The sequence below is a fragment of the Podarcis muralis genome, chromosome 11, assembly GCF_964188315.1.
Source record: "Podarcis muralis chromosome 11, rPodMur119.hap1.1, whole genome shotgun sequence".
NCBI lineage: Eukaryota > Metazoa > Chordata > Lepidosauria > Squamata > Lacertidae > Podarcis > Podarcis muralis.
Genome location: NC_135665.1, coordinates 52,221,665 through 52,241,707, shown reverse-complemented (window position 1 = coordinate 52,241,707; position 20,043 = coordinate 52,221,665). Strand labels below are relative to the sequence as shown.

At 47.7% G+C, this 20,043-nt stretch overlaps 1 protein-coding gene across 1 annotated transcript in view; it reads right to left on the bottom strand.

Moving 5' to 3' along the window:
- NARS1 (asparaginyl-tRNA synthetase 1) overlaps positions 1-20,043 on the bottom strand; it is a 29,355-nt gene that overhangs the window by 6,627 nt on the left and 2,685 nt on the right. Inside the window, exons 2-12 of the mRNA XM_028748521.2 lie at positions 18,045-18,127; positions 17,155-17,220; positions 16,200-16,292; positions 15,898-15,987; positions 12,435-12,513; positions 9,907-9,977; positions 8,470-8,556; positions 5,322-5,543; positions 4,497-4,696; positions 1,907-2,042; positions 602-715 (exon numbers count right to left, since the gene is read on the bottom strand). Coding sequence (XP_028604354.1) covers positions 602-715; positions 1,907-2,042; positions 4,497-4,696; positions 5,322-5,543; positions 8,470-8,556; positions 9,907-9,977; positions 12,435-12,513; positions 15,898-15,987; positions 16,200-16,292; positions 17,155-17,220; positions 18,045-18,127 — 1,241 coding nt within the window. The remainder of the gene's footprint in view (positions 1-601; positions 716-1,906; positions 2,043-4,496; positions 4,697-5,321; positions 5,544-8,469; positions 8,557-9,906; positions 9,978-12,434; positions 12,514-15,897; positions 15,988-16,199; positions 16,293-17,154; positions 17,221-18,044; positions 18,128-20,043) is intronic.

Below are 20,043 nucleotides of genomic sequence, written 5' to 3'. Positions count from 1 at the left end.
AATTGTAGTTGGGTCACAGCTGGGGGTTCCTTTACCTGCAATACGTGCTTAGATATACATGCCGGACTCCCTCTTCAAACCACTTATCCCCCGGCAGCCGAGAAGCAAATTGGGGCTGGGGCTGATGCGAGTTCGAATCCCAAATACCTGCATGACACCAGGTTGTGCAAGGCTGCTATAGGCTAATAGCGAACTCAAATATGCCTCATGGAGCTAAAACAACTACAAGAGAGGCATCAGCAGGCTTGGGGGGGGGGGAGCAGGGGAACCTACATAGTTTACAGGAATACAACAAAATATTTGAGGGGGAATCCCTTAAAAAGAGGCGGGAGACTTGAAGTGGAAACACAGAACTGTATTTGAGATCTACTCCATCTGGAAATGGACTGGAAGCCAGTGTAGCTGTTCTTAACTTGGGAGTCACGTATTCCATTTAACTGGCCTTCCTGGTCAACTGCTTGGATGCAGAATTCTGCCCAGGTCTGCAAACAGCCGTCTTCTGCATGGCAGCTCCACACGGAACACTTAGCAAGTAATGCAATAGATTTTGAAGGAACACAAGTGGGCAAAAGCAGGCTGAACAAGAAACCAAGAGGCTCACCTCTCCAAATTCGTAGTATGTGCCGTCTTCCTTCTTCACATTATGTTCCTTCAGCCATACAAGGGCATCTGTGTAGTTCATCCGTTTGAAGGGGCGCTTTGGGGGCTCAAAGTTCTGCAAACACAGAGGAAGGAAAAGGCCTGAGGAAGACCACAGTATCCCAAAAGCAACAATTTGCAAAGCCAAGTTATGGTAGCTTGTGGACCAAAGTATAAAGGTAAAGGGATGCCTGACCATTAGGTCCAGTTGTGGCCGACTCTGGGGTTGCGGCGCTCATCTCGCTTTATTGGCCAAGGGAGCCAGCGTACAGCTTCCGGGTCATGTGGCCAGCATGACTAAGCCGCTTCTGGCGAACCAAAGCAGCACACGGAAACGCCGTTTACCTTCCTGCCGGAGCGGTACCTATTTATCTACTTGCACTTTGACGTGCATTCGAACTGCTAGGTTGGCAGGAGCAGGGACCGAGCAACGGGAGCTCACCCCGTCGTGGGGATTCAAACCGCCGACCTTCTGATCGGCAAGTCCTAGGCTCTGTGGTTTAACCCACAGAGCCACCCGCGTCCCAGACCAAAGTATACAAAGTAACTTAATAGTAATAATTAAAACAATACACATTTATTTCATCATCTTTGTACCCCAACCATCCTCACAAGATGGGAGCTCTGATCAGTATAAAGTAGGTCTCTTTGGGTTGTAAGCAGTGCTTTCTTTCTGGGGGGGGGGGGGACACAGGGGTACGCACACCCCTAAACGTTTTGTGAATCTAATGGGAGAAGAAACTAAAAAAAAAAATTTAAAAATTAGTTTCTTCTCTAGCACGGTGAATTGTCAGTTCCGTTGCTACCCCCAATGGCAGCCTCATTTCCTTTCCTAGAAATGAGTCTCCTGAGCTTCAGATGGAAGCAAGCGTTTAATGTGTGAAGCAGTGTGGAATGTGGATATGTGTGGTGTTTTACTGATTAAAGTTTGGCCTCATTGAGGGGCAGTGTTTCAGTATGAGATGTCAGTGCAAACAACCTCATGCCAATATGGAAGCTACTGTGAGCTGTCAACTACGTAATATGAGGTAATGCATGTTCTTTGTACTTTTGTCCGTTTACTGTATTTATCCCCCCCCCCCCATTTGAACTATAAAATGGTGCTTTTCTCGAGTCAAAATGAGTACCACCCCTAAACATATATTTTTTAGGAAAGAAGCTCTGGTTGTAAGTTGAAACTTTGGGTTGCCTTGGGTCCCTGAAGATTTAGAAGCAAAGATGCTGAAGTAAAAAGAGGATAACTTTTGTTTTTCATGCTGCCACTTACTGGGTTGAGGGCATAAAGCATGTCAGCCGCAGGGGATTTCAGGACTCTGTCCACTACATCACAGACCAGGTCCTCGAGACGGTTCAGCAGGTCTTCAAAGGTCATGAAAGGGCATTCTGCTTCAATGTGTGTGTATCTGCAGGAGAACATTGACACCTTCAATATAAAATACGTTGGGAACTCGCAGTCTTATTGCCTGCAAACTGCTTCCCCTCACCTTGCCAACAAAGGTCCGTATAGTTAAAGCTATGGTTTTCCCAGTAGTGATGTATGGAAGTGAGAGCTGGACTATAAAGAAGGCTGGTCGCCGAAGAATTGATGCTTTTGAATAATGGTGCTGGAGGAGACTCTTGAGAGTCCCATGGACTGCAAGAAGATCAAACCTATCCATTCTGAAGGAAATCAGCCCTGAGTGCTCACTGGAAGGACAGATCCTGAAGCCGAGGCTCCAATACTTTGGCCCCCTCATGAGAAGAGAAGACTCCCTGGAAAAGACCCTGATGTTGGGAAAGATGGCGGGCACAAGGAGAAGAGGACGACAGAGGACGAGATAGTTTGATAGTGTTCTGAAAGCTACTAACATGAGTTTGACCAAACTGCGGGAGGCAGTGGAAGACAGGAGTGCCTGGCATGCTCCGGTCCAGGGGGTCATGAAGAGTCGGACACGACTAAACGACTAAACAACAACAAAAGCACCAGCTGAGCACCTTTTCTTTAAACACAGCCTTGCAAATGGTGGCTTATTAGACTGAGATCACAACATGGAAATGCGCTAAACAGGACTCAATGTGGCTCACAATTCTAAAACCTAGGCAGGTGCCTGTCTCTTCGTGGCGCTGCTGCAGAGGTGGGAAGAGCCACCTGAACTGAACTTCTCCCTTCTCCGTAGCTATGAAAAGCCGACAAGGCTAGGCCCAAAAGCCTCTGCAACTCAGCCTCATGACCTCAGTTGGTCAAATACTTTTTTTTTTTAAGTCGACGCACACAAAGTGCTCAACAGTCAGTTGTGACCAACAACCTGCAGGCCACTTCCTTACTTGCTCTGAAATAGCACAAAACCACACTGCACAAAATTCTTAGGGGTGCTGGTTTTGACCTTTAAAGCCCTATGCGGCCTAGGACCCACATACCTACGGGACCGCCTCTCCTGGTATGCCCCACAGAGGACCTTAATGTCCACAAATGACAACACCTTGGAGGTCCCAAGTCGCAAGGTGGTTAGATTGGTCTCAACTAGGGCCAGGGCCTTTTCAGGACTAGGACTGGCCCCGACTTAGAGAAACACTCTGTCTCAAGAGACTAGGCCCCTGCGAGACTTGACATCTTTCCGCAGGGCCTGCAAGACAGAGCTGTTCCACCTGGCCTTTGGTTTGGACTCAGTCTGACCCTTATGTTTCCCTCCCCTTATGGCTTTGATCTATAGGCTACTATTAAAACGAGGCAGCATTTTAAATTGCATTTTAACCTGTATTTTATATTGGGGTTTTTTTATTGTAATTTTACTGGTGTTAGCTGCCCTGGGCCTGGCTCTGGCTGGGGAGGGCGGGGTATAAATGAAAATTTATTATTATCATTAAAAGAAAAAAGAAGAAATCAGCAGTAATAATAAATAGCACACCCTCCCCCTCACACAGAAAATCTCCCAATGTTCATGTGGGTGGACTGAGGAGCAGATTTGGGAGATGTCCAGTTCCTAGGACACCCTCAGCATGGGCTTTAGAAAGATAACCTCCTGACCTAGTCCGTGTCCCACTATGGTAGGTTGCCGAACGATTGCCCCTTTGTTCTAGCCTATCAGTTGGCAGTGCTGAGGGTACTTGCCTTGCCCTGGGCACTGGCAACCCACGCTACAGCACTGTTCTGCCCCATACATCAGGTGTATGTAATCTCTGGCCCTCCTGACACTGCTGAACTACAGCAAGCCCGCAACAGACATGGGGGTTAAGTTTCGGATTATCATGCCTAAAACAGAAATTGTACATAGTCAATGGGAGGTGGCAAAGTCTTTTTTCCTGTATGCTCACCCCCTTCTGAATTTTCTTTCTTGTTTCGTTTTGCCAAATCTGAACGCGCACAAATGTGTGTGTGTGTGCAAGTTGCAGGCTTACTGTTCCAATTCCCACCATCCCTGGCCATTCACTGGGCTGAGGATTATGGGGTTTGTAAAGGTAAAGGGACCCCTGACCATTAGGTCCAGTCGTGACCGACTCTGGGGTTGCGGCGCTCATCTCGCTTTACTGGCCGAGGGAGACGGTGTACAGCTTCCGGGTCATGTGGCCAGCATGACTAAGCCGCTTCTGGCAAACCAGAGCAGTGCACGGATATGCTGTTTACCTTCCCGCTGGAGCGGTACCTATTTATCTACTTGCACTTTGATGTGCTTTTGAACTGCTAGGTTGGCAGGAGCAGGGACGGAGCAACAGGAGCTCAACCCGTCACGGGGATTCGAACTGCCAACCTTCTGATCGGCAAGCCCTAGGCTCTGTGGTTTAACCCACAGCGCCACCTGCGTCCCATGGGGTTTGTAGTTCAGGAATATTTGAAGGGCTATGAAAGGTTCCCCAGCTCTGCCACAAAAAGGGTCTCTTACTCAGCCAGATGCCTGCGGGTCCGAGACTGCTCAGCTCGGTAGGACTGGGCAATGCAGAAAGTGTCTCCCAGGGCAGGGATGCAAGTTTCCAGATAGAGCTGGGAGGACTGTGTCAAAAAGGCTTCTTCGCCAAAGTAGTCCATCTTGAACAGAGTGGAACCTCCTTCAACCTGCGTTTGGACCAGCGTTGGAGGGGTGATCTAGAAGGGAAGCAGAAATGAGATTATGCATGTACAAAGTAACACCATTTCCTGTCTATCTATGAAGAGCTAACTTAAGCCCGAGAGCTAAATGTTGGATTCTTTGTGTACAGTTCAGAAAGAACAGGACAGAAGTAGTCTGCTGTATCAAAAGCAAGAGAGAAATCTAATAAAGAAGAACTTTTAAAAAAAAGTTTTACAAAAAAAATTGACATCACAATTAAAAAGCCAACTACAGTCGTACCTTGGAAGTTGAACGAATCCGTTCCGGAAGTCCGTTCAACTTTCAAAACATTTGAAAACCAAATCGCGTGTTCTGATTGGCCGCAGGAAGCTCCTGCAGCCAATCAGAAGCTGCGGAAGCCCCTTCGGACGTTTGGGTTCCAAAAGGACGTTCGCAAACTGGAACAATCACTTCCGGGTTTGTGGCGTTTGGGAACCAAAACGTCCGAGTACCAAGGTACGACTGTAAATCTAAACAGAAAATAGTAAGAAAAGAGAAGAGAAAAAAAGAGCTAACAATAACTTTATAAAAGGCTGCAGATGTACTTCTTTGAGTGGAAAGGAGGATCTCAGAGACTGGAGAACCTTCCTTTAAGATCAGCAAAGCAGCAGATCTACTTACTTCGTAATACCCTCGGTCGAAGAAGTGATCCCTGAAGCACTGGACGGCCACGGAGCGCACTTTGAAGATCCTGCTCATGTTCTCTCCTCGAATCATCATGTGCCGGTTGTTCAGCTGCACGTCCACATCTGATTCTTCGTTGACAAGGTTATCAGCCCCACCAGCGGGAGCCAGGCCAATGAGCTCCCAATAGTCGCAACACAGCTCATGGCCTCCTGGAGCCTATGGTTGGGTGTGCGCATAGGTTGAAAGAGAAAGAGATGGAAGCACAAATATTATGCTCTGTTAAAATCACCTGCAACTCACTACCAACAAGGCTCTCTGTACCAGCAAACAACAGCACATCAGGTGGTCCAAAGTCCACATTGTGATGGGTCTAGAAGCCTTTCTCAAGGAATACCTCTGCTCACTCGGAGATATATTTACAGTCCTCATTTACAAAGGTACAGAGCATAGCTTCATGCGTAAGAACCCTTGGTAGTAGATCCAGGAAGTGGGAGCTTTCTGCTCCTCCTCCAGCAGAGGAGCTTGGGAAGCCCCAAAGGCCTCCTTTGTTCCCTAAGTTTTAACCCCCTCCTGTCCTCTGCTGAAGGAATGGGCATTGAGTCTCCCTCTGTCCCTGAACTAGTCAAGTGGTGTTGCTGCTCTCCAGCATCCGGGAGCAACCTCGCTGCTTGAGTCCCTTCCGCTTGCTTGTCCTCTTCTCCCTCTCCTGTCTTTTCTAAACGCTCCTGTTCTTCCCCCTCCCTCAGCTCTGGGGCATTCCCCAGCAGCCCCTTGACACACATGCAGAGATTATACATATGATTTTACAAATCAGTTTTATTTGTTGAGACATTAGGAAGAAAAGGGGGAAAGAAGTGGGGGGGAGATATGGGGGTCGGGGTGGCGATGTTTCTATTTCACTTACTACATGTAGGGTTTGGTGTCAGCGTTGCTTGTGCAGGTTCTCTGCTGTTCGCTTGTGTTCCTTTGGTGGTAAGAGGGGTTGGGGTTGGCCTAGGGTGTGGTTGTTCATTTGTGGTTGGCTGTGGTGGTCTTTGTTTTCACATGTAAGTGGGGTGGGTGGGTGTTTTGGATCAGGTTAGTCATATAGATTTGTATGCTGTTGGTGGATTTTTGTCATTGTCACATGCAGAGATTAAAATGGGACAGGGACACACCTGCAAGCCCCCTCCTCCTTCCAAGGTCCACACAAGCCCTTTCTCTTCTCCTGAACTTCACGCAAAAGATCACAAAGGGGGATTTCTAACCGTGTTAAGCTGAAACCTTTCTGCAATCAGGCTTCCAAATCAGCTGAATGCAGTTATAAGACTCTTCCTGCAGGTCTTTAAGTTAAATGTGCAAAGATCAGGAGAGGATGGGGGTCGTCCCCCTACTCACTTTACAGAGCTACAGTTTCCAGCGTGGTTTATCGATCAGTCCCTCTTCCCAGGGAAATCTGGGAATTGTAGCTCTGGGAGGGGAACAGGGGAGTACCAAGCACTCTTAACAAAAACTACAGCTCCCAGGATTCTTTGATTTTTTTTGGGGGGGGGGGAGCCACGACTCTTAAAGTGGTATGGTACTACTTTAAATCAACAGTGCAGATGGAGCTGGAGATTCAGAAAACAAGAACTTGGGTGTGGGAGGCATCCCCTGACAGTATGATTTTGCATTGTTTTATTCTTTATATCTGAGCTAATAATACAACATGGCTGGTACTGAACATATCCCAAAGGCCAACCCATTTTTTCTCAGGCAAATTAAATTCTTTCTCTAGATAACTCCACGAGCTCCCCCTGCTGGTTAATATTACAGATTTCATTTCCTGCGAATTTATAAGGAGCGTCTCCACCTGCATCGTTCAGCCTGGACACTGAGGTCCAGCTCCGAGGGCCTTCTGGCGGTTCCCTCACTGCGAGAAGCCAAGTTACAGGGAACCAGGCAGAGGGCCTTCTCGGTAGTGGCGCCTGCCCTGTGGAACGCCCTCCCACCAGATGTCAAGGAAATAACTATCTGACTTTTAGAAGACATCTGAAGGCAGCCCTGTTTAGGGAAGTTTTTAATGTTTGATCTTTTATTGTGTTTTTAATATTCTGTTGGAAGCCGCCCAGAGTGGCTGGGGAGGCCTGGCCAGATGGGCAGGGTATAATAAATTATATTATTATTATTACTGAAATATATGTATCACAATGGAAAAACCAGACTTGGGGGATAACGCCATCAAAATTCTTTCCTTCACTGATAATATCGCATTTAACCAGCCTGGCAATCCTTTATTCTTGGGATGGCGGGGTGTTTGGGGGGGGGGGACTTTCAAGGAATATATTTAGCAGGTGAATAACACGTGTGATGTTGACACAGGGCTACAGCAGCACTTAACCGCCATGCATGCTGTATTTCTGGCTTTGAAACCGAGATAACCCATTTGTTTGCATTCCCATCTCCACATCAGAGCTATATAGTCAACAGAATTATGCAGTCCATGGTCTTGGGGGCTAAATGACTTCCAGCTACTAGCGGCAGAAACTGAAAGTCTTGAGCACTCTTCTCACTCTCAAGACATTGATCAGAGCCTCAAAATCGCACGTGGCTTTACAGACACTTTGAGACCTTATCCAGAAATGCTCCAGCTGTGAGACAACAGTGGCAGTTGCCAATCACCATGTTTCTCACAAGAAAAAAAGACCAACAGCAAATCAGTTCACACAATCAACTTCTGAATCTTAACCAAGGCCAGCCATGTCATCTGCAAATCTCTATTGGTTTCCAAAACCTGTCCTATCATCTCCTGGAGCAATACCATGCTTGGAAGAGGATGACTATTATAACAACAACAACTTATTATTTATACCCCGCCCATCTGGCTGGGTTTCCCCAGCCACTCTGGGTGGCTTCCAACAAAATATTAAAATACAATAGTCTATTAAACATTAAAAGCTTCCCTAAACTAAAACAAAAAACAAACATTCCCTACTACCTACAGAACAGGGAGGCCATTTTGAGTGGCAGTGACTTACCAGGGGTTCAGATAAGGGGCTTCCCCAGCCCGACCAGAAAATGCCAAACGGAAGACCTTTGGAATGCAAAGCAAACTCTCTACCTTCCAGCTAGAGCCCTTCCCTTGGCACGAGCAAGGAGAGAGCAAGCAGACTCCCTTACTCACCTGTTTGCCTTCTGGGAGAAGGTTCAGCGTTCCATAGATAGCAATGGTGCTCTCAGTTGAGAGGACAACTCCATTGTAACACTGGCACTAGAAGGGAGAAGAAGAAGAAGAGTTTGGATTTGATATCCCGCTTTATCACTACCCGAAGGAGTCTCAAAGTGGCTAACATTCTCCTTTCCCTTCCTCCCCCACAACAAACACTCGTGTGAGGTGAGTGGGGCTGAGAGACTTCAAAGAAGTGTGACTGGCCCACCCAGCAGCTGCATGTGGAGGATCGGAGACTCGAACCCGGTTCCCCAGATTACGAGACTACTGCTCTTAACCACTACACCACACTGGCTCTCAAATAGAGAGAGAAACAGAGGGGGAAATTCAGGCTGTGTGGGCTAGGCTTTTACCTGTTTTCTTTTCTTTTTTTAAAGAGCAGATGGGAGCACACCACTCCCAAGGAAACACTTTGAATGCTTCATCACGAGAGCCAAGAGTTGTCTCTCGCTTAGGGATGGAGGAGGAATCCATAGATTGTGAATTCCAAAGACGACTCGTCTGATTTGATCGGGGCAGATTCATGACGTAGATCAGATCCTGAGTCCAGGCAGGTTTCAACGCTGCCTCTCCCCCTCACCCCTTTTAATTGTTCTGCAAAACCCCAGATATCATGGAGGAGCTAGCACACTGAGATTCCTACTGCCATTTTCCCCTTGAACGGAGAAAGTTCCTCCAGGGAGAAAGAGGACTTGACAATGTTCCATTGCTCTCCGAAGGAACTGTATGGGGGGTGGGGAAACATGGCCGCACCCATGTAAGAACTTGGAGCAGCCATGTTTGATCCATAGAATTCCGTTTGAGAACAACAGAATGTCGTCAGGTCCCATCGCTCCCTTTTGTTCTCTCTTAGTGGTTCCCAAACTTTCTTCTCACCAGACTGCTTGAAGATTTCTGAGGGTCTTAAGAGATCTTGATGGACCACTTAATTATTTTTTTCCTGCCTGTTTTAGCAATTGTAATGCACTGTGATGGATTATCGCTGCAGTCTCGGCCCACTCAACTTCTGGTGGGCCGCCAGATTCTGAGGACAGAGCACTTCAGAACTGGGACGGACTGGATCGTAATGGGTCCTCTTCTAAACTTTCCACACCCGAACATTATTAAATGTTGGCTGCACCGCATTGCTGGACCACAACTCCCATCATCCTTGGCCTATCAAAGGGACTCAAAGATGCTGCACACCCAGACCTCCTCATCAGCCTCTTTCTCTGTATTATTGTTAACTTGTGGCCCTGGGGGTTTGGGAGTGGAAGAAGAGTAAAAGCAAGGGGTGGTGTGTGTGTGTGTGTGTGTGTGTGTGTGTGTGTGTGTGTGTGTTGGAGACAGATGGGTGAGGAGAGAGAGAGTGTGTGCGCGCCCACACACTCACACACCTTTAAAGCAGCTTACCAGTTCGTCTGACAAGACGCATTGAAGGAATCCAGTGCCGTCTCTTAATACAATAAACATCAAGTTCTTCCCTAGCAAAAAAGGAGCATTAAGTGTTAGAATTTAAATTCCCTTTTGTTGAAAAGCATCCTTCATCCCCTTCCATCCCAAACCATCAAAACTATTTCTACTATTAAAAAGCAAAACAGGGAAGATAAATATTTCCAGAGGGGGTGGGGAAGAGAGAAGTCCCACGACACCTTAAATACATATATGATTTTATTTTGTGGAGAAGAGCTTGGAACTGCATGTGAAAGAAGCATGGAGAGAAAGAGAGAACAGGCATGCTCACATATTATCCTGAACACAGGTACAAGTGCTTGTGTGGAAAAGGGTTTATACTTGTTAATTTGTGCAGCTCGCCTACTGTGTACACAGACTATACACTCGTCAAATGTAGTGTGTGAGGATCGAAAGCAAGAGAGAGAGAAACTAAGGATGAATCCACACACAGGGAAAACCCCGCTATAAATAAGTCAGAAATTAAATCGTTATAATAAAAGAAAAAAAGTTACCGTATTTTTCGCACGATTGGACGCACCGGACCATAGCACGCACCTAGTTTTTTGGGGGGGGAAATAAAGGAAAAATTTTTTCCCTTTATTTCCCCCCAAAAAGCAGGTCAGGGAAACCGAACCAGGTCGAGGAACAGCGGGATAGTGGCGCTGCGCCTCCCTGCTGTCCCCCGAGCTTGTGGGGCTGGCTGATGTCTGCCTGGCGCGCGGGGCGCTCTGCTTCAGCGGGCCCCACCCGCCAGGCAGCAGGCTGCTATCCGCAGCGTGGGGAGCCCTGCGGGGAACTCCTGCAGGGCTCCCCACGCTGCGGATGTATGCCTGGCGCGAGGGGCGCTCTGCTTCAGGGCGCCCCTCGCGCCGGGCGGCAGGCTGCTATCCGCAGCCTAGACACGGCTAGCGGAGCGCTAATCCCGAAGCTTGGGGCGCGCTGAGCTCCGCACGCCCCAAGCTTCGGGATTAATGTAGCGCTCCGCTAGCCGTGGGAGAGCTGGGTCTCCCACGGCTAGCGGATAGCTTCCTGAAGCCTGGAGAGCGAGAGGGGTCGGTGCGCACCGACCCCTCTCTCTCTCCAGGCTTCAGCGAAAGCCTGCATTCGCTCCATAGGACGCACACACATTTCCCCTTGCTTTTTAGGAGGGAAAAAGTGCGTCCTATGGTGCGAAAAATACGGTAATTTTTTGCTCTCCAGCTCCATCTGCTGTTGCATGTTTAAAATGCATTCAAAAGCTGTTGGTTTGTTTTTTAAACTAATGTAGCCGAGTCCTAACAAGCCAAGCCTTCCAGGGTGTTCTAAGAAACAAGTGAAGTCAAGGAGCCTGCTATTATCACTATGTTATCACCAGAATGCGGCAGCTAGACAGGTTACTGGGAGTGGCCGCCATGACCATATAACACCGGTCCTTACAAGACCTACACTGGCACCCAGTACGTTTCTGAGCACAATTCAAACTGTTGGTGCTAACCTTTGAAGCCCTAAACGGCCTCAGCCCTGTATACCTGAAGGAGCGTCTCCACCCCCATTGTTTTACCCGTACATTGAGGTCCAGCGCTGGGGGCCTTCTGGCGGTTCCCTCACTGCGAGAAGTGAGGTTTACAGGCAACCAGGCAGAGGGCCTTGGTAGTGGCGCCCACCCTGTGGAATGCCCTCCCATCTGATATCAATGAAATAAACAACTATCTGACTTTTAGAAGACATCTGAAGGCAGCCCTGTTTAGTGAAGTTTATAATGTTTAATGTTTTATCGTGTTTTTAATATTCTGTTGGGAGCCACCAAGAGTGGCTGGGGAGACCCAGCCAGATGGGCAGAGTATAAGTAATAAATAAATTATTATTACTATTACTATTATTATTAATCGCTTAATGCCAAAATAGGCTTCTAAGCAATTTGCATAGTACAAAAACACAAATATATAAACATCCATAGTTCAAGATGCAATACAACAACCCCATTAAAGTATTACTGTACTTAAAATATGCACGATAAAAATAAGCCTACATGCGCAGATGCGAAGGACTACAGAGCTCACCAGGGATCTTACACCCTCACAAGGAAGTTAAACTAACTGTGCAGCTCTGAACTATTGGTTTCAGTTTGCAAACAGCGGAGCTGAAAGGCCCATGAAATAAAAAAGGAGCGTCACATTCTGTGCAGAGCCCAAATGCATGCAATGTAAGAACTGAGTCATTTTCTGAGGGGAAAGTGCTCTGAAACAGCAGCCCAAGTCTTAACAAAAGATAGGCTGCTTTGATAAGATACGTACCACGAACTACGTCAGTCTACTAAATTAAACTGGCTTTCCCTAAGGAAGCTTTAACTTGAAGTTTTGCAACGATGCTGGGAAATTTCTGACTAACTTCCTAAGTTCTCTCACAAAATTTTTAGGCTTCAATCCTTTTGAGGGGCAGTTTACAGATGGTCCTAGAGTTTGTTGTTCCCCCTTTACAGAACTGGTTCCTTTTAACACGGCACTCACCTTGTCTACGCAGCCTGTGGACCCAGCCAAAGACCTTGACTCTCTCTCCTCTGTGGGCCTCTAAGTGACGAATTTTCACCTGTTAGAAAGCAGCCAAGTAAGTTGTTTTTCTTTGAAAATATTATCAAGATATACACACAGATTGCTTGCCTAACACCGAATCAAGAATACAAAAGAAATTCTCCTTGTGTGTTGCTTTTTTACTCAGATACCGTTTACAATACCTTACACATGAAAAGCAAAGCAAGACACATTAGACAATCTCCAAATCTTGCCAGTTGTATCAGGACCAACCAATCTATGTCACAAGACGAGGAGCAAATACTGTATTTTTCGCTCCATAAGACGCACCTAGTTTTTACAGGAGGAAAACAAGAAAAAAAAATATTCTGAACGAAACAGTGGATGTATGATTTTTGTGGTTCATGCTGTGGCCGCAGACATGTGACTTGATGGTGAGTTTGGGGTAGCCCAATACAAAAATCCTGAGAATCCATGTGGATCCGTGCTTTGTAACCATGTTTTTGCGCCATGGCGGCCCCAGGCAACAATGGGTGCGTGATTTTTTTGGTGCAGGCTGTAGGCATGGACATGCTATGTGATCTGATGGTGAACTTGGGGTGACCCAGTGCAAAAATCCTGAGGATCCATGTGCTTTAAAGCAGCCAACTGGACAGGAGCCGCTTACAGCCGTGTAAGCAGCTCCTCTCCCGCTTTGCTGCTTCAAAGCGAGCCATGGAGGAGGGAAGGAAGGGGAACCATGGATCCTCTGCTCGCGACTGCAGCAGGATCCCCCCGCCATCCATAGGCATTCACACCATAAGACACCCTATACCTTTTAGGAGGAAAAAAGTGAGTCTTATGGAGCGAAAAATACGGTAGTTTGAGTCTAACCTCAAATGTGTCAAAATCTAGATGGATTTCTTGGTCTGCTCTTTTTGGTGGAAGGAAAAATATTCTTTCCAATCCAATTCTCCTGCCAGAGAAGGTGGAACGATTTGGTGAGCTGGGAAACCAATTCCACGCATTTCTGCAAGCTAAATTTGGCAGCCTGCCTGGACACAAGCACTCAAGGTCACTTTCCACAGCTAACACATGGCGGCCACAACCCCACGCATGCTTATTGGACAGAAAAGCCCTAAAGCACCATCATCAAATTTCTTAAACCCCACTTCACCAGCAGGTTCCAGGGTGGGGTTACAACGATTTGAAATTGGGTATAAACGACAGTTAAAACAGATTACAGGAACACGTTTCAGGTGCTGAAGAGTTCCATTTTTAGCATTCACTGAAAGCTTTATAACACCTCTGTGGGGAGGAAATTCTACAACTCAGGGGCTGCCACAGAGAATGCCATCCCCCCAAAACTTGATGGCAGAACGACTATGAGAAGAGAAGAAGAAGAAGAGTTTGGATTTGATATCCCGCTTCATCACTACCCGAAGGAGTCTCAAAGCGGCTAACATTCTCCTTTCCCTTCCTCCCCCACAACAAACACTCTGTGAGGTGAGTGAGGCTAAGAGACTTCAGAGAAGTGTGACTTGCCCAAGGTCACCCAGCAGCTGCATGTGGAGGAGCGGGGAAGCGAACCCGGTTCACCAGATTAGGAGTCCACCGCTCTTAACCACTACACCACACTGGCTCCCTGTGAGGGCCCCTTCTGCTGATTTTAACAACCAAGAATGGAAGGAGGCAGTCTGTCAGATAGTTCTCGCCTAAGTTGGAGCATGCTGATAAATATTTTACACATCACTTGGGAAGACAGGCAAACTAATACCAGTGTACTAGAAGAAGCAAAGATTGCCAGTGTTGAAGCAATGATTCTTCAACATCAACTTCGTTGGACTGGTCATATTGTGCAGATGCCTGATTTATCATCTTCCAAAGCAGCTACTCTATTCCAGACTTAAACATGGAAAGCGTAATGCTAGTGGTCAACAAAAGAGATTTAAAGACTCTCTCAAGGCAAATATAAAAAAAATGTAGTATAAGCACTGACAACTGGGAAACACTGGCGTGTGAGCGCTCCAACTGGAGAACAGCCTTTACCAAAGGTGTCAGGGGCTTTGAAGACACTTGAACTCAGGAAGAAAGGGGAGAAACACGCTAAGAGGAAGGCAAGCTTGGCAAACCCTCACCATGATCAACTCCCGCCCGGAAACCTATGTCCCCACTGTGGAAGGACGTGTGGATCCAGAACTGGCCTCCACAATCACTTACAGACTCACTATTAAAACCGTGTTAATGGAAGACAATCTTACTCGGGTACGAGTGATCGCCAAAGAAGATAGTTGCCCTTTAAGCATCCAGTCATATGATCTGGGAAGGGTTCCCCACTACCATTTCAGGGCATGTTTGGGACTGAAGCAGAGATTTTAATCTGCGTTAAGGCATGGATCCAGAGGCTTACATAATTTGTCATCATAGAGAGACTTTGTGGATGAGGCCAAAAGGTCAATCAAGCACAGCATTCTGTTCTCACGATGGTCAAACCAATGCTTAGAGGAAGCCTGAAAGGAGGACACAAGTGCAACAGTCCTCTCCCCAAATGCAATTCCTGCATTGCAGGGGGCTGAACTAGATGATCCCTAAGGGTCCCTTCCAACCCTACAATTCTCAGCATCTGGTATTCAAAGGCACACTGACAGTGGAGGTAGAATATAGCCACAGTGGCTAGCAGCCATTGTTATATACGCTTATCCTCCATGCATTTGTCTAATGATCCAGATGTTTAGAAATACTTGGGTTTCTAACCTCAAAAAAAGAGAGCTAAGTTTATTTTGAATGTGCTAGACTATAAACATGCACAATACAGATTCCCATTCAACGTTTAGAACCTCCTACTATTGCTTTAAATCAGGGGTGTGGAACCTGTGCTACATTGTTGGGCAAGGGACGTGGGTGGTGCTGTGGTCTAAACCACTGAGCCTCTTGGGCTTGCCGATCAGACGGTCGGCGGTTCAAATCCCCGCAACGGAGTGAGCTCCCATTGCTCTGTCCCAGCTCCTGCCAACCTAGCAGTTCGAAAGCACACCAGTGCAAGTAGATAAATAGGTACTGCTGAGGTAGGAAGGTAAACGGCATTTCCGTGCGCTCTTGTTTCTCTCACGGTGTTCCATTGCACCAGCAGCAGTTTTGTCATGCTGGCCACATGATCCGGAAAGATATCTGTGGACAAACACCGGCTCCCTTGGCCTGAAAGCGAGATGAGTGCTACAACCCCATAGTCGCCTTTGACTGGACTTAACCGTCCAGGGGTCCTTTACCTTTTTCTTTTTTATATACTGTTGGACTCCCAATCCCATGGGTCAGGGATGATGGGATGAGTTGGTAGACCAATATATGGAAGCAACCACATTGCCTACACCCCCTAGCGTATGTCATTTAAAAGGGCTCTCCCCCCCCCCACCCCCTGAAAAGAGCTGGTTAAGGTTGTCTGCACAAGCATTCAAGCTTTACTCACACATTTGGGCTCTGGGAGACTGGGGTCATTCTTAATGATTATCTTCTTTGCTTCCTCCAAGTTCTTTTCACGGCGCAAGAGATCTTCTTCCTGCGGGTTGTTTTAAAGAGTGGTTTAGTCGAGACTCTACTCTGAATGCAAGCGTGTGGGGAGTGATCTTGGAACACTAGACCAATGGGATCGTTAGCATTAAGGCCCCATTTGAGCTACAGCTCCCAGAATTCCCTGGGGGGAATTGTTAAACCTCCACTGGGAGTCTTGAAGATGCCACAAGAAAAAGGAGCAATTTTTGTAAACCTTACCTCTTTCTTATCTCTAGCTTCAGCTTTTTGTTGTTCCCTGTGCCACAGCTTTTTGACATTCTTCAACTGGGTCTTGGAAATGGTATCCCATCTCTAGGGCAGATGAAAAGAAGAGAAAGAGAAAGCGTAAAGAAGAGTTATACTTTCGCTTTCCGATGAAAACAGAAGAAGAAGAAGAAGAAGAAGAAGAAGAAGAAGAAGAGGAGGAGGAGGAGGAGGAGGAGTAGTAGTAGTAGTAGTTTGGATTTGATATCCCGCCTTTCACTCCCCTTCAGGAGTCTCAAAGCGGCTAACATTCTCCTTTCCCTTCCTCCCCCACAACAAACACTCTGTGAGGTGAGTGAGGCTGAGAGACTTCAAAGAAGTGTGACTGGCCCAAGGTCACCCAGCAGCTGCATGTGGAGGAGCGGAGACGCGAACCCGGTTCACCAGATTACGAGTCTACCGCTCTTAACCACTACACCACACTGGCTCTCCCCCAGGTCCATCTAGTGGCCAACCAGATGACTCAAAGGTTCCTTAGAGCTATCATCCCCTTTCCCCAATGTTCAGAAAATAAGTGCTATTATTTATTATTTACACTGTCAAAACTGCACCATCCAGGAGCAAGGAGTTATCCAGCAAGATTGAGAGAACCCCAAAGTTTTGCAGAAACACAATATATTAGCAAAAGCAGCAGGAGGAAAATAACATAATGGAGTCTCAGGGAAAGGGTGTGGCTGGCTGACTGGTATAGGGAACAGAGTACTCCACGCTGCAACATTTTTGTCACTGTTGATCAATCCTCCATCGATTTGTTTCATCCCCCTTTAAAGCTAACCAAGCGAGTGCCATCACTACATCTTGCAAATTCTTATGTGTTGGTGTGCAGACTCTATATGTTGTCTGTCCTGAACCTACTGCCAACCAAAACCAAATCCTGGAAACGGCAGAAAAACACCCATTAATACTCAACCTCGTCTTTTTTTTGCGAGTCCACGTAGATCGTAGGAAACGGCTCCTTTCCGGCAGACAGCAAAGCCTTTAAAAAGAGAAAAGGATGGAATAAGTTTTGTTTTTGTTTTTAAGACAGCTACCGTATTTTTCGCCCCATAGGACGCACCTAGTTTTTTGGGGGGAAAATAAAGAAAAACAATTATTCCCGCCCCCCCAGGCACGGGGCTGGCGCGGGGGAAGCCCGAGCTTCCCCCAATCCCAGCCCCGAGAACAGCCTGCTATCCGCAAGCCTAGGGAGGCCAGCGGTAAGTTGCGCCGGTCTCCCCAGGCTTCGGAATGCAGGCAGCTCTGCGCAGCCATCGGGAGATGGGCGCGACTTTGCGCCCCGCTCGGGATGGCTGCGCAGAGCTGCGCTGGCCCCGGGACTGCAGGCAGCTCTGCGCAGCCATCGGGAGGCGGGCCCGACTTCGCGCCCCGCTGCCGATGGCTGTGCAGAGCTGCGCTGGCCCCGGGACTGCAGGCAGCTCTGCGCAGCCATCGGGAGGCGGGCGCGACTTCGCACCCCCCTCTCCATGGCTGCGCAGAGCTGCGCTCCCCCCGGGACTGCAGGCAGCTCTGCGCAGCCATCGGGAGGCGGGTGCAAAGTGGCGCCGGTCTCCTGAGGTTACAACTCCCAAAATGCGCCTGGCAAATTTTGAACGCTGCCCTGAATGCTCTTTGGAACCCCATTGTGCAGACAAATGTTAAGGATACGCGAAGCAGGCAATCACAGACATTGTGCAAACTGCTGCAAGCACCGTTGCACCAAAGACTTTCCAGCTGCAGTAACCTCAGGAACCGCCACTGATTGGCCGTGGATGTGAACTCCTGGGGGAAAATGAGAGGACCTAAACTGGGCTTGTCAGGTACCTTCAGAGCAGTTTTGTACGGCTTCTCCTGTGACCCGTCTCCAGTAACGTCACTTCCCTCTCGATCAGAGACATAGACCTCTCCTGTAAAAGCAGGCATGGAAATTAGGAGCCTTGCACATAGCACACATTCATTCACACAGAGATCCATCTACACAAAACTGTTGCTTTGCACTCGATAATGTTTAATAGACTATTGTATTTTAATATTCTGTTGGAAGCCGCTTGGGACACAGGTGGCGCTGTGGGTTAAACCAGAGAGCCTAGGACTTGCCGATCAGAAGGTGGACGGTTCGAATCCCCGCGACAGGCTGAGCTCCCGTTGCTCAGTCCCTGCTCCTGCCAACCTAGCAGTTCGAAAGCACGCCAAAGTGCAAGTAGATAAATAGGTACCACTCTGGCAGAAAGGTAAATGGCGTTTCCGTGTGCTGCTCTGGTTCGCCAGAAGCAGCTTAGTCATGCTGGCCACATGACCCGGAAGCTGTATGCCGGCTCCCTCGGCCAATATAGCGAGATGAGCGCCGCAACCCCAGAGTCGGTCACGACTGGACCTAATGGTCAGGGGTCCCTTTACCTTTATTGGAAGCCGCCTAGAGTGGCTGGGGAAACCCAGCCAGATGGGTGGGATATAAACAATAAATTATTATTATTATTATTATTATTGCCTCTAAAAACTGGTGGGGAACCTCTGTTGCTGCTCTGGAGGCCCTAAGACTCTCAGCTCCCTTCACAGCCGACCACCGGCCAGGTGGATGGGGGTCAAGGGAGCTGGCAGTCCAACATTTAAAGATGGAGACTGTTGATGGATCAGACTCGGCTAGGAGAACATGCAGAGAAGGTACTAATCTCCTCTCTGGAATGGCTACCAATGAACTCATTCTTTGAGCGACAACTCTTAAGTAGCCCAAATGGCTCCACCCATACACAACAGAATGGCGTTAGTAGGTGTGGAGGAAGCATATAATAAGGCATGGGTAGGTAACCTAGGGACGCGGGTGGCGCTGTGGGTTAAACCACAGAGCCTAGGGCTTGCCAATCAGAAGGTCGGCGGTTCGAATCCCCGCGACGGGGTGAGTTCCCATTGCTCCGTCCCTGCTCCTGCCAACCTAGCAGTTCAAAAGCACGTCAAAGTGCAAGTAGATAAATAGGTACCGCTCCGGCGGGAAGGTAAACGGTGTTTCCGTGCGCTGCTCTGGTTCGCCAGAAGCGGCTTAGTCATGCTGGCCACATGACCCAGAAGCTGTATGCCGGCTCCCTCGGCCAATAAAGCGAGATGAGCGCCACAACCCCAGAGTCAGTCACAATTGGACCTAATGGTCAGGGGTCCCTTTACCTTTGGGTAACCTAAGACAGATCTGGGAATCAGCATGTTTTTACATGAGTAGAATGTGTCCTTTTATTTAAAATGCATCTCTGGGTTATTTGTGGGGAATAGGAATTCGTTCATTTTGTTTTTCTTCAAAATATAGTTCGGTCCCACCACATGGTCTGAGGGACGGTGGACCTGAGGGACGGCTGAAAAAGGTTGCTGACCCCTGTAATAAGGCACCCAAAACTTCTTCAAGGACCTTCACCAAGTGAGGCAGACCAGGCAGCTGTGGCCAAAATCAAGCTTTTCTATTGCGGCACCATCCTTCCCAAACAAGCCCAGTATTAAAGACTTCAATGTCCTTTTGGCTCTAAAAAGAAGACTCTGTACAGTTTCGGTTTTATTATCTATTAATGATTTGTTTGTTTTCCCCTCCACCTCTATGTCTTTAGCTGTTCCTATTTTATCTTCTAGATTCAGGTAGGTAGCCCTGTTGGTCTGACGCAGTCGAAATAAATCAAAAAATTGTCCAGTAGCACCTTAGAGACCAACTAAGTATGTTCTGGGTATAAGCTTTTGTATGCATGCATGTATTTGAAGAAGTGTGCATGCACATGAAAGCTTATACCCAGAACAAACTTAGTTGGTCTCTAAGCTGCTACTGGACAATTTTTTATATTTTTTTCAATTA